Here is a 13,573-nt window from a genome sequence, read left to right as displayed (position 1 = left end):
TTCTCTTTCTCTCTCCTTCCTTCCTTCCTTCCTTCCTTCCATCCTTCCTTCCTTCCTTCCTTCCTTCCTTCCTTCCTTCCTTCCCTCTCTCTCTCTCTTTCTCTCTTTCTCTTTCTCTTTTCTCTCTTTCTTTCTCTTTCTCTCTATTTCTCCTCTCTCTTCTCTCTCTCTTTCTCTCTCTCTCTCTCTCTGTCTGTTGTGGGGTTTGAACTTTGGGCCTGGGTGCTCTCCCTGAGCTCTTCAGTTCAAGGCTAGGGCTCTACCACTTGAGCCACAGAGTCACTTCTGGTTTTCTGGTGGTTAATTAGAGATAAGAGTCTCAGACTTTCCTGCCCAGGCTGCCTTTGAACCACAATCCTCAGATCTCAGTTTCCTGAATAGCTAGGAATACAGGTGTGAGCCACGGGTGCCTGGCCTTTTTCAGATTTTTAGGTTTGATGCTTTTTGTTGAAGAAAGTTGTATCACTACTAAGTTTTGAAATTCTAAAGCCATGCAATCCAGTGGTTAGTAGAAATTTTTTAAAGAGTACATTAGCAATCAAGAGAAAAGGAAAATGTATAAAGGCTGAGATACGTAGATTTTGATACTTCTTTTTAAACATTTTACTGTCTAGGATTTCAAAATGATAGAATATAATTTTGAAATAGCCATAGAATTGGGGATTTTTCTTTTGTTTTGCTGTGTCATTTAGTGTATTATCTTTAGGAAAATAAATTCTTATTTCTTTTTGCTTTTAGGATTTTCTCATTCAGCATTTACCTTTGGTATAGAAAGCCATATAAGTCAGTCTAATATAAATGGTGCCCTTGTCCCACCTGCTGCATTGATTTCTATCATCCAGAAAGGTCTACAGTATGTAGAGGCGGAAGTTAGTATTAATGAGGTAAGGCAGACATTTCAAATACACATTCTTACTCTCAAATGCATTCTTTAATTAGCTCTCTTATTTGTTTGCTTGTTCAGTATCTGACTTGAGCTCCACTGATGACTAAAAATGTTATTTGTTTCGACTAAAAATGTTGATGTATCAGAGCATATCTGTAAGACATAGTGGCTTCCAAGTGTAAGGACTGTCAGCTGTCATAAATAAATTACTTACTTGTTCATTTATTAGCATATAATTTTTAAGAAAGCACCAGGAAATAATTTTAATTAGCATAACAACATTTTGCTCTGGAATGTTGAGACTGAATTGATGGTAGAGAATTGGAAATTCATCGTGTTTAGATATATATTGATTATGGAAGCTAATTTATAATTGAGACCAATTGTTGACACTTTTGCTTATCTAAGTTCCACATGGAAGCAATTTGCTCCGTTCATATATTTGCATACTGGGGCACACAAGCAGAATCCTACTTGTTCACTGATTTTATAGCATCTGATTGGAACACAGCAACAAGTATTTATTTCTGTGATATATATTACCTGTCCTATATATTCTGTCCTGCATATTACCTGTGGTAAGCCTCTGGTCTAGCTTAAAATGTTGAAGTATGAGCAAAACTGACAATATATGGTGCTTGTTCCCATTTTCATTTGAGAGTTCAGCATGTATCCTGTTTTTGTATAATTTTGCCTGAAATGTGTATGAATTCTATAGCAATATTTGTCACTGTAATTACAAAGTGTAATAAGATTGATTTAATGATTTTTAGGTCTCTTCATTTCTGAGACTGAAAGGTCACTGAGTTAAATGTGCCTTCGTTGTGTTTAATTGCTTTTCTTTTCAAAGTATGCACAGGGTGAAAAGTACATACCACCACTCGTTAGAGATGAACACTAACTTTTCCTGAAAATTATTTTCTAAGTTTAACATAAAATAGCTGGGTTTTGGTAGCTTACTCTTGTAATCCTAACTACCCAGGAAACTGAGATGAGTGGGTCTTAGTTCAAAGCCAGCCCTGGCAGGAAAGCCTGTGAAACTCTTATTTCCAAGTAACTACCAAATAAGCCAAAAGTGGAGCTGTGACTCAAGTGGTAGAGTATTAGCCTTGAGCATAAAAGTACAAGGACAGGACCCAGGCAACCCCAGGATTGATTCATTCTCTCTCTCTCTCTCTCGTGTGTGTGTGTGTGTGTGTGTGTGTGTGTGTGTGTGTGTCTGTGTCTGTGTGTGTCTGTGTGTCTGTGTCTCCCCACAATGTATCTGGTTGGTTTTAGTATTTTTTTACCTACTTGAATTACTGTCTTCTATTCAAATATTTTATTGTTGCTTAGTTTAGATTGATGTGCTGGGTTTCTTTAACCCAGCCGTATCCTGCACCATTGTGTGTGACCCCACACACCACTGTATACAGCTCTTTACACTTTACAGGACCTCTTCCCCTACCCGCCCCCCCCCCCCCACACACACACATAGCACTGACACTGAAGAGTGTCAGTAGTATATACTCATTAAGTGAATTAGGTCTCCTACATGTATGTTCCTGTTCATTTGGAATGTTTTTGTATCTGACTAGTTCTGTTTCTGTGTCTTTTCTTGTTACTTGCTGGAGAATTTCATTATTATCCACGGGCTTCCTAATGTAAACAAGTGGAGTTTTGGAAATTTTACCAGTTTCACAAAACTAAAGAAGCAAAGCCTTTCCTAACTGCTAGATCCTGAGTCTCTTTCAGTGAGAGAGAGTGATTGCATAGGTCTGAGTTGTGCAAAGCCCCTTATATGCTGGGGATCCAGCAGTGCTAGAGAGCACTGTACTACTGAGACTCTGTATACTAATAAGCTCCCTGGTGATGGTGGTTGCTGTTTGTCCCCTGTCCTTCATACTTTGAAGTTAAGGGGCCTCAGCTTCCATGATTAGCTATGAAACTTTATCAAGTCTTCAAATTTTATTGCGCTTAGTCAACATTAGCAAAATAAGGTGACTAAGTGGATTTCATAATGTCTGAAATTTACGTGTTTTTTAATATTTTAAGCAAATTACAACAACTTTTGAGTCCAAAGCTTTTTTTTACAAGTTCTTAATTTTTTTAAGAATGATAGTTATCCCTTACTATCTTTGAGGATTATTTACAGCACCCTTCACCTCTTTACAAATCCCCAAGTCTCCAAATGTTCAATTCACATTCTGAAATAGTATTTTTGCATAGACTACACACATCTTTCCTTATGTTTCCTTACTATCTCTAGATTAATATATAATAACATGCTATGATGTACAAATGTTACTTTTGATCCACTTGTTTGAATGTGATATGGAACCAAGCATGTCCTGGTTGTATGACCTATTCCATATTGTCATTTTCACTATTAGAATTTTAGAATCTAATAAACTGTCATCTGGGCCTACATTTAACAATATGAATAAATGTAGAGGAAAATTTGAACTACCATTTGCTATTGCCTGTTCAGGTTTCCTATTTTCTTACCTTCCCTCTTTCTTACATGAATTCAGAAATGATTGACCTAAAATACATTATTTCATGTGTGTGAATTGGACATTTGGAGACTTGGGGGTTTGAAAAGAGGTGAAGGGGTGCTGTAAATAATCCTCAAAGATATTGAGGGGTGTTTATCCTTCTTTAAAAAAATAAAGGTTTTCATTGTGTCTGTTGATGAAGTACAAGTAATCTTAAATGTTAACTTTGATTTTCTTCTCCACAATTTTCCAAATCTAGGATGGTACCTTGTTTGATGGTCGACCCATAGAGTCTCTGTCCCTGATCGATGCCGTAATGCCTGATGTAGTACAAACAAGACAACAAGCTTACAGAGATAAGCTTGCACAGCAACAAGCAGCAGCTGCTGCAGCTGCTGCAGCTGCAACTAACCAACAAGGTTCTGCGAAAAATGGAGAAAACACCGCAAATGGGGAGGAGAATGGAGCACATACTATAGCAAGTGAGCTGAGGACTTTTAGGATTCTTTTCCAGGGAAATATTCTGTTCTACCTGATATCCCATCTTCTAAGCTAAAATAACTTTATGAATTTCGTTTTTTATCATCTTTTCCCCTTAACTTGTACAGTTGAGATTTTTATTCTTAAGGCTCCAAAAATCTAGATTTACTTCATTCACTTTTTTTTCTCATTCTTCGGTGAAGTTTTGTATCTGTATTTATTTCTGAATAAAATTTTTTATATTGGTTATTAGAAAAAGCAGTAAATCTCTGACACACATTATTTATTATATAAAGGTGACTAACGTCATATGAATGATATCAGCAACCCCTACTGGCAGAAACTCAGAATACTATTGCTATACATCATATTTAACTCAAATACATATTCCAAAAAATAGTATAATTGTAGTATAAAGTTAGGATTTTATTTCTATATGAAAAGATTGTGTAGTTATGTTCAAGCTATCCTGACATGGTGTCTGTCTATCTGTTATCATCTGTCTATTAATTATCTGTCTGTTATACTGGGTATATATTATAAAGAGAAGCAGAAAGTATTTGATGGTTAAGAACCCCCACCCTCCCCCGTCCCCATGACAGTATTACCTAATGTTTTTACTTTTTCTCATGGTGCAGATAATCATACTGACATGATGGAAGTGGATGGGGATGTTGAAATTCCTCCTAATAAAGCAGTTGTGTTACGGGGCCATGAATCTGAAGTTTTCATCTGTGCCTGGAACCCTGTTAGTGATCTATTGGCATCAGGGTATGTTTTAAAATGGCTGGGGGAGGGGAGTTTGTTTTTGTCTTGTTGGGTTTTTTTTTTGTTTTTTTTTGTTTTGTTTTTTGTTCTTTGTTTTTCTTTCCAGAGGGTCATGCTCTGTACCCCAGGCTAGACTTGAAATCATAATCTTTCTGCCTTAGTCTCTTGAGTGCTGGAATTACAGGCATACTCCACCAAACCTGACTCAAGTACCTTTAAAAAATATTTTATGTAGCTGTTAAATATTTGATTTACTTATTAATATTTTCCATTTGTTGTTGTTTCCTTGAGGTCATTTTGCTTCAGGAAATCTTTATTTCTTCATGAAATAATTTTAGAATTACTTCAGGAATACTTAGAGGTCCCAAAAGGCAGATTTCTATTTGAAATAGAAATATTTGTAGTCTACTGTTTGCTTTACAATTAATAATGAGATATAAATACATTGCTTTGATTCTGAGATACTTGGAAATGCCACAAAAAATTAAAATAAATTGCATACTTTTAGGTCTGGAGACTCAACAGCAAGAATATGGAATCTTAGTGAAAATAGCACCAGTGGCTCCACACAGTTAGTACTTAGGCATTGTATACGGGAAGGTGGGCAAGACGTACCGAGCAACAAGGATGTAACATCTCTAGACTGGAATGTGAGTATTCTCTTCTTGGTTGAGTGGTCCAGGTATGAAAACATCTAAAACTTATAGTTTAAAGAAAACTTAAGGGGGGAAAAAAACCCCTTAGCTTTGTGCAAAATCTGGAAATAAGATAATGTTTTGGCTCCAGCATGATTTTACGTCTTCAGGAAGAATCCCAAGGAATTTCCAGATCCTAGCCAGACTGAGTCTGTAGTTCCTAGAACCAGTGTTTGTTTATACTTGCATGTACAGCCGAATGGCTTGAGCAGTCCAGAATAGGTAACTATTTTGAATGTCCTGTCCAAAGTAGCAAGGTGTCACGTATCTTCTGTGTCTCCTGTATCTCCTGTAATGTTTCCCCATCCTAGCAATAGTTTAATGCAATCTGCCTTTTGTTTCTGTTTTGTTGCGGGGGGTGCTTTTTGCCCCCTTCATACTGGGAGTTGAACTAAGGGCATGTTACACTATTAAAAATTTCTAATCAGGGCTGGGAAGGTGGCTCAGTGGTAGAGCGCTTGCCTTGCATGCATGAAGCCCTGGGTTCGATTCCTCAGCACCACATAAGCAGGAAAAAAAAAAAGTGGCAGAAGTGGCGCGCTGTGGCTCAAGTGGTAGAGCGCTAGCCTTGAGCTGAAGAGCTGAGGGACAGCGCCCAGGCCCAGAGTTCAGGCCCCACGACCGGACCAAAAAAAAAGAAAAAAAAAAGTTCTAATCAAAGTTAATATTTTGGAGGATGCTCAACCTCTCTAGCCATAAAAGAAATGCAAATCAAAACAACACTGAGATAACACCTCACCCAAGTTAGAATGGCTATAATCAAGAACTCCAATAACTACAGATGCTGGAGAGGATGTGGACAGAAGGGAACCCTACTGCATTTTTGGTGGGAGTGTAAACTTGTTCAAACCACTTTGGAAAGTAGTGTGGAGGTTCCTCAAAAGACTCCACATAGAGCTCCCCTATGACCCAGCAATCCCACTTTTGGGCATTTACCCGAATGATCACAAACCATACTAAAGCTACCAGCACAACTGTTTATTGCAGCATTTTTTTTTACCATAGCTAAGATATGGAACCAACCCAGATACCCCTCAGTAGATGAATGGAAAATGTGGTATATATACACAATGGAATTCTATGCCTCCATCAGAGAGAATGACATTGCCCCATTTGTTACGAAATGGAAATATTTGTGCTTTTCGTTTCTATGAGATCATTCTGAAGTGATGGTTTTTGGTGTCATGTCCAGTCCACCAATCTACTTTCCTCCTTAGTTACGTGCATTTGTGATAGTCTAAAATGCTTCAGGGTGATAATGCCTGTCCTCCCCAGAGCAGATAGCTATTCATCATCGAAAGGCTTATGGCAAACACTAGCTTTAAAGCAACTGTTTGTAGGCCTCTGGTACACGAAGAGATGAAATTGATCAGTTTTGTGGTAGAGAATTTAAGAGTCTTCTATGCCCTGGATTTCAACAAAAAGCACTTCATTTACAATTAATTGGCTAATATGTTTTCCTAACAGAGTGAAGGTACCCTTCTAGCAACTGGTTCATATGACGGATTTGCCAGAATATGGACTAAGGATGGTAAATGAAGCAGTTCCTTTTACTTGGTTGTTAATCCAACTTAAACAAGTTAAATTCATTCTAAAAGGTTTTTTTTTTGTTTTTTCTTTTTGATGTTTAGGTAATCTTGCTAGCACCTTAGGGCAGCATAAAGGCCCTATATTTGCATTAAAATGGAATAAGAAAGGAAATTTCATCCTAAGTGCTGGTGTAGATAAGGTAAATGAGCATTAAATTTTGTTCTTAAAGGTTAATGTATTGATGGTATATTGAAAGTAATTTTTCCTGCTAATCACTTAGAATATAACATTCATATTTGGGGAATTGAAGTATGAATTTATGGTAGTAATAGAAATGCTTAAGTTGTTTTTTTTTTTGTTTGTTTGTTAGCTTGTTTTCCTCAACCTACTCATCTTGTCTTGTGTCCTTCATCTTTTGTGTCACCACTCCTCACTTTGGTGGGTTTTAAACCATAATGAAATGTGACATTTCCTTATCAGGGAATATGGCAAATCTTGAGTCACAGTTAGCTGAAATTTAGGCTGGATTTTCTTCACTAATGAGGCTGCTGTGAGTGGACAGGTTGAAAATATAATCTTTCATCTCCTCAACACCTGCCTAGATAAATAAGGGATTAGAATGTTTTTAGCTAGGAAAGACCATGCTAGTAATTACCTGTGTAGAATCACACAGAGAAGTGGACAGAAACTGGTTCAGGCTGCAGATTGGCAGCTGGGAGGAGGGGGGGTGTTAAGTTTGGGAAGGGGAGAAGAGCCCTGTTAAAGATCTGAGGCAGGACTATGGCAACAGGACTCTGAGTTGCCTTTTCTTTCTGTATATGGAATTTCCCCGGTATTGCCAAGTAGCTGATTTCACCATTAACAAGTGTTTGCCATCTTACAGGTCAACAGCTGTAGGAATCTTAAACTGTAGCAATCTTAAATGTACTATTGGAGTGGAGTTTATTATAAGCAATCTGATAAATTCCTAGTATTTCGTTGACAACTAGTCATTGTTATCCTAAGTAAATTGCAGAAAAATCACCAGAGAAAAATTAAACTAAATAATCATTTCTGCCCAAGTGGAGTATAGATAGTCTTACTACACTGTTTCAGAATAGAATAAATATTTAAAACTCAGTCTATTCTCGCATGTCATTCTGCTTTAATACATGTCAGCATCTAATTCACCTATTTGTGATATATTCCTTTTATTAGGAGTTTCATTCTCTTTGCCTTTGAATTTCAGACTACAATTATTTGGGATGCACATACTGGTGAAGCCAAGCAGCAGTTTCCTTTTCATTCAGGTAAATCTTCACAATATGTCTGACATCTAATTCTTCCTACTTTCTAGCTTCTAACTGAAATTCAGCAACATGTGATTAATTTTTAAATGTTGAATTATCAAGTGCTAGTCTTGTTACTATTTCCAGGGGTTGATATCCTGTCCTTTAGAATTGTCAGGATCATCAGATGTTTGCTGTGAAATGTACCATAGGGAAAGCGTTTGCAGCCTGGTTTAAGTAGGGAGGTATTATTTATTGTGAAGAATATATAGAGATTTTGAGTTGGAAGATTTTGTTTGAATGTTAGTTCCACTCCACTTAACTGAGCACATTCTACCTGTAAATATGGGCTAATGCCCTATTAGGAGAGTAAGAAAATGTCATGTAGGGAAATATTGTATAAACTGTATATCTGTACATACAGACTAGGTATCTCCAACTTTTCATGTTAAAGTGGCATATTTCAGTCCTCTTATGTACATGAAGTTCAAAACAAACTTTCCTGGTATTGGAATTTCATTGTCTTAGATGAATTTCTCTTTTTAAGAAATAATGTTGGTTTTTTTTCCTGAATGATATACAAACTTGTTCATGGTAGGCAACTTAATAAGGAGAGAGACCTGACTTACTTCTTAAACTAGAATCTTTGTATCTGCTGTCAGTGAACTTCCTGACTGAGGTAATTAGGAAATGCTAACTGAAGATTTAGCTGCTGCTTTTGGAATTTTGATTTGGAGGCCACGATAGACCTTGTTCCTCTCAAATCTTTATAAACATTCTTTGACAAAGACATGTACATAGAATGAAAGCATGCAGTGTGAAGCAGTTGCATTTTTGTCCTTTTCCGTTTATTGTGATCATACAATCCAAATAAGATGTGTAATAACTTTTCTGTAATATCTGAATAGGGTGAATAGAGAGAGCTGCAAGCATCATGCTCCACATTGTTCAGCTCACCTTGGTTAAAGCTTACATACCAGCATGCATGTATACCAGAGCCCATTTACACATCTGTTTTTGCTTATCTGTTATACTTCGTTTTTCACTTTGGTTGATAGCAGAATTTTTATAGGCCCGATAGAATTTTCTTAGGCCTCTGGTTATTCCTCCTAAAAGCATCTCATAGGAATAATATATAGTTGAAATTAGTTAAGTGTGCTCTGATTTGTAGCTATCCTGTAACAAATATCAGGTTTGTTAGGTAGTACTCTGTACATTATCTCATGAAATCCTGGCTAGAACCTGATGAGGAAGAGAGTATGGTAGTCATTTTACAAGTAAATAATCCTATTTACTCATGATGTTCTTTAACACTGTGTTGTGTTTGTGTGTGCACACATGTACATATGTGTACACTTACACTTATGCTAGGTTTTTTAATCTTCTTATTTTTATGCCCCATAGTAACCATTGCCATTTGTTTTTACTACCAAGAATACTCCTTATAAACACTGGTAGTTACCCTTTTTTTTTGGATCTCGTCATGGGGCCTGAACTCTGGGCCTGGGCGCTGTCCCTCAGCTCTTCAGCTCAAGGCTAGCGCTCTACCACTTGAGCCACAGTGCCACTTCCGGCTTTTTTCTTTTTGCTTATATTGTGCTGAGAAATTGAACCCAGGGCCTCAGGCATTCAAGGCAAGCGACCTCCCACGAAGCCACCTTCCCAGCCCCTGGTAGTTAACTATTAAAAAGAATTTTTGTTGCTCTATTAGGTGCTAACATCAATAAAACTAATATAAATATTCAAAAATCTTTACATGAATATATATTTTCTTTTTGGGGAGGGGGGTGGGGAGTCAGTTGTGGGGCTTGAACTCTGGGCCTAGGCGCTGTTCTTCAGCTCAAGGCTAGTGCTCTACCACTTGAGCCACAGTGCCATTTCCAGTTTTCTGAGTGTTTTATTAGAGATAAGAATCTCAATAGCCTTTCCTGCTGGGCTTGCTTTGAACCAATCCTCAGATCTCAGCCTCCTCAGTAGCTAGGATTACAGGCATGAGCTAGCATGCCTAACTTTTCTTTTGTGTAATAGCCATTTGTAGATTGACTGTACCATATGGCACATGTGTGATTAACTGCCAGGCAAATTTCCAGAGTAGTTTACATTCTCGAGTAGCTCTTATGCTGTCCCTCTGTCTTTTCCTGCACTTTGTTGTTCTGTGTAATTGTAGCTATAGTATCTTCACTGTGGTTGTAATATGCAATTCTATTGACGTGATAATGAGCATCTTTTTGTATGTGCTTTTGTCATGTTTTATTGTCTTTGGTATTGTTGTCCTTTTTTGTAATCGTTTTCTTATTAATGAGTATTGCTGAATTATGCCCTGTTCAGGTATAGACTTTGCAAATATTTTATTCTCGTTTGTAGTTTTCTTTGAACTCTTTCATTTATGGCCCTGAGATACCAGAAGTCCTTAATTTTTACTAATTTTTTTTACTAATTTTGTAATTAATCATTTTGTGTTATCTAATGTGGAAATCTAATTAGCTATTTGTCTTCTCTTAGAGATTTCATTTCTAATGTGGATATTCTAATATGGGTATTTAGTGCTATTAATTGGCCTTTACTATTTAATAACTCCCACTTTGTTTGATTTTTTTTTTTTAAAAATATATATTCCGTGGGTCGTGGGGCTTGAACCTCTGGGCTTGGGCACTGTCCCTCAGCTCTTCAGCTCAAGGTGAGCGGTCTACTGCTTGAGCCACAATGCCACTTCCGGTTTTCTGAGTGGTTTATTGGAGATAAGAGTTTCACAGACTTTCCTGCCTGGGCTGGCTTTGAACCTTCACCTTCAGATCTCAGCCCCCTAAGTAGCTAGGATTACAGGCGTGAGCCACCAGCACCGGGCTTACAAATATTTCTTTTTGCAGTGCTAGGGATTGAACTTAAGGCCTTGAGTATTCTAAGCTAAGTGTTCTGCTACTGAGCTATATAACCTTACTCCTAATAGCATAATTATTTTGGCAGTAGTGGGTTTAACTCAGGGCCTCACATTTGGTAGCCAGGCGTCCATTTCTCTTTTCCCTTTCTTTCCTTCCTCCTCTTTCTCCCGGGTGGGGGGAGGGGGGCACACATTTATCATTCATCAGCATCCTCTCATATTTTACACACTGCTTAAAACTGTGATGGATCATGACAGATATTTGGCCTTCAAAAGGCTATTATATATTGCCTACTAAAGGAATTAAATTTTTAACACCCTTCTCCCATTCCCCACTTTTTAAGGCTATAACAAAGGTTTTACTTAAACATTTTAAAGTGTTTTAAGTTTTTACTGTACTGAGTATTCATTTTAGGGCCTTGTGTTTGCCAGGCAGTAATTAAGCCATGTATTCCCTCCCCCCCCCCCCAGCCCTAAAATTTGGTTTTAAACTGATACTTCAATACTATTTAATGTCAAGTCTGATATTATTGGTCAAGTTGTAGATGGAAGAAAGAATCTAAAGTAGATAATCCAAGAAATTCAAGAAAAATAATGACAAAAGTTTGGGAGAAGAATGAAAAACAGGAATGTGAGGTCACTCTGACATTGACAGTTACAGGAAACTAAGAATAGAGAAGATGGCAGGAGCTGATTGTCCAGTAGGAATTTGATCTCTGAAGCAGAGGTGTCTGGCCAAGGGCAGGTACCATGTCAAGAGACCTATCCAAAAGAGGAGACAGGCATTATTGCCTGCCTTTTCCTTTCTCCTGACTTTTGACAGTTTCTTTCATTGTAACTTATGTGGAAACCATTTGGGAAAAACCTACCTGTAAAATGAAATTTGCAAGAATTGGCTACTGGAGTGGTAGAGGTCAGAAGATGCTTAGTATATTTGAAAACAGACACATGAGCCGGATATTCATCTCATTGCAGTGTGCACCAAACAGGAACCATGTTTACATACTGTCCTGCCCAAGTTGGCCTGCAGTTTTGATTGCTGGTTGACTTAGCTGGGATTCTCCCCTAAGCCAATACCACTAATTGGTATTGGATGGAAGCTGTTCCACAAGTCAGAAGATGAGGGAAGCAGGATGGGAAAGAGGAAAGAAGCCAGTGAAGGATGGATTCTGGTGGAAAAGTTGTAGTCTCAGCCTGGTTCAGCGTGAAGTCAGTGTTTTATGTTTCATCTCTGCCCAGGGATACTGGGTTTTTACTTCTCATCTCCTAAACTGCATGTACCAGCCATTGGATACTGGGTAAGGTCACAGGCAGCCCCTCACAGAGAAGGTCTGTGAAATTTTCCCTGGGAGCCCTTAGCAAGGAACTGCACACATAACACAGGAAAAAGATCTATAGATAACATTTCATCATTCCCTAGTTAAAGGACCAATCATCACTATTTGGTGACAATAGAGAAATAGATCTTATAATTTACTTAGTTGTCAGATCTAAATTTGTGTGGTTCTGGAGGGTTTTTTTTAAATGTTTGGTTGTAGATTCTCAGAATTTGAAAGTTCATACAAAAGGTGAATTAATGGTGTTGTTTTTATTTGCCACTGTATTGTTTCATATGTCTCCTTAAGTTGAAGGTTAAACATTTCACTCACTATATATTTACTAAAGAGTCTGAATTCCATTTCTATTTTTTCTTTTAATTTTTTAATTCCATTTCCTTCTCTAGTAAGTTACTATTAAATTCTTCCTTTCCTATCTTCTATTACTTGCTTTCTTAAACTGATTACATCCAGGCAGTATTCTGGTTCCAAGCTTTTCATTGAAGAACTATATCTAAAACTATTTCTATTGTCTGATGATCTTACTGCCATTAGCTTTCTTGGTGGGGGAAGGAGGTGTTTGGTTGTGGGGCCTGAACTTTGGTCCTGGGTGCCGTCCCCCAGCTCTTCAGATCAAGGCTAACGCTCTACCACTTGAGCCACAGCGCCACTTCCGGCTTTTTTCTTTTTTCTTAGGTGGAGCTGAGGAATTGAACCCAGGGCCTTATGCGTGCAAGGCAAGCGCTCTACCACTGAGCCACCTTCCCAGCCCCCATTAGCTTTCTTGAGCCATACTTTAAGGCTTAGTTTTCACCTGATTTTGTCCCAAGAGGTGAGGTTTAGTGAAGCTTCCCTTTAAAAATTATAGGAACTTTTCATTTAGGGACCTTGACTTCAATTGCACAATAAGAATTTCTGGACAGGTCATGTTGGTAAGAAAATTTGTCAAGAACTTTATTGAGTAAGTAAACAAGCAGGCAAGGGGGCTGGGAAGGTGGCTCAGTGGTAGAGCGCTTGCCTTGCATGCATGAGGCCCTGGGTTTGATTCCTCAGCACCACGTAAGCAAAAAGAAAAAAGCCAGAAGTGGCACTGTGGCTCACGTGGTAGAACTCTAGCCTTGAGCTGAAGAGCTGAGAGGCCCAGAGTTCAGGCCCCACGACCAGACCCCCCAAAAAAACCAAGCAGGCAAGTAAACATACAGACAAAAACATTCAAACGGACAAGCAGAAGGACCAGGGGCACACTCTAGCAGAGTATGGGTACTCTTGGTAGGA

The 13,573-nt window shown here is 38.1% G+C and overlaps 1 protein-coding gene across 6 annotated transcripts in view; it reads left to right on the top strand.

Moving 5' to 3' along the window:
• Positions 1 to 13,573, top strand: part of Tbl1xr1 (transducin (beta)-like 1 X-linked receptor 1) — a 153,282-nt gene that overhangs the window by 122,767 nt on the left and 16,942 nt on the right. For all 6 annotated transcript variants that reach the window (XM_013016227.1, XM_013016229.1, XM_013016228.1 and 3 more), the window contains 7 exons: positions 739 to 884; positions 3,623 to 3,845; positions 4,482 to 4,614; positions 5,120 to 5,261; positions 6,774 to 6,837; positions 6,938 to 7,035; positions 8,065 to 8,125. In XM_013016227.1, the coding sequence (XP_012871681.1) occupies positions 739 to 884; positions 3,623 to 3,845; positions 4,482 to 4,614; positions 5,120 to 5,261; positions 6,774 to 6,837; positions 6,938 to 7,035; positions 8,065 to 8,125 (867 nt within the window). The remainder of the gene's footprint in view (positions 1 to 738; positions 885 to 3,622; positions 3,846 to 4,481; positions 4,615 to 5,119; positions 5,262 to 6,773; positions 6,838 to 6,937; positions 7,036 to 8,064; positions 8,126 to 13,573) is intronic.

Source organism: Dipodomys ordii, unplaced genomic scaffold (genome assembly GCF_000151885.1).
Source record: "Dipodomys ordii isolate 6190 unplaced genomic scaffold, Dord_2.0 Scaffold30, whole genome shotgun sequence".
Classification (NCBI taxonomy): Eukaryota; Metazoa; Chordata; class Mammalia; order Rodentia; family Heteromyidae; genus Dipodomys; species Dipodomys ordii.
This window is presented reverse-complemented; position numbering and strand designations above follow the sequence as displayed.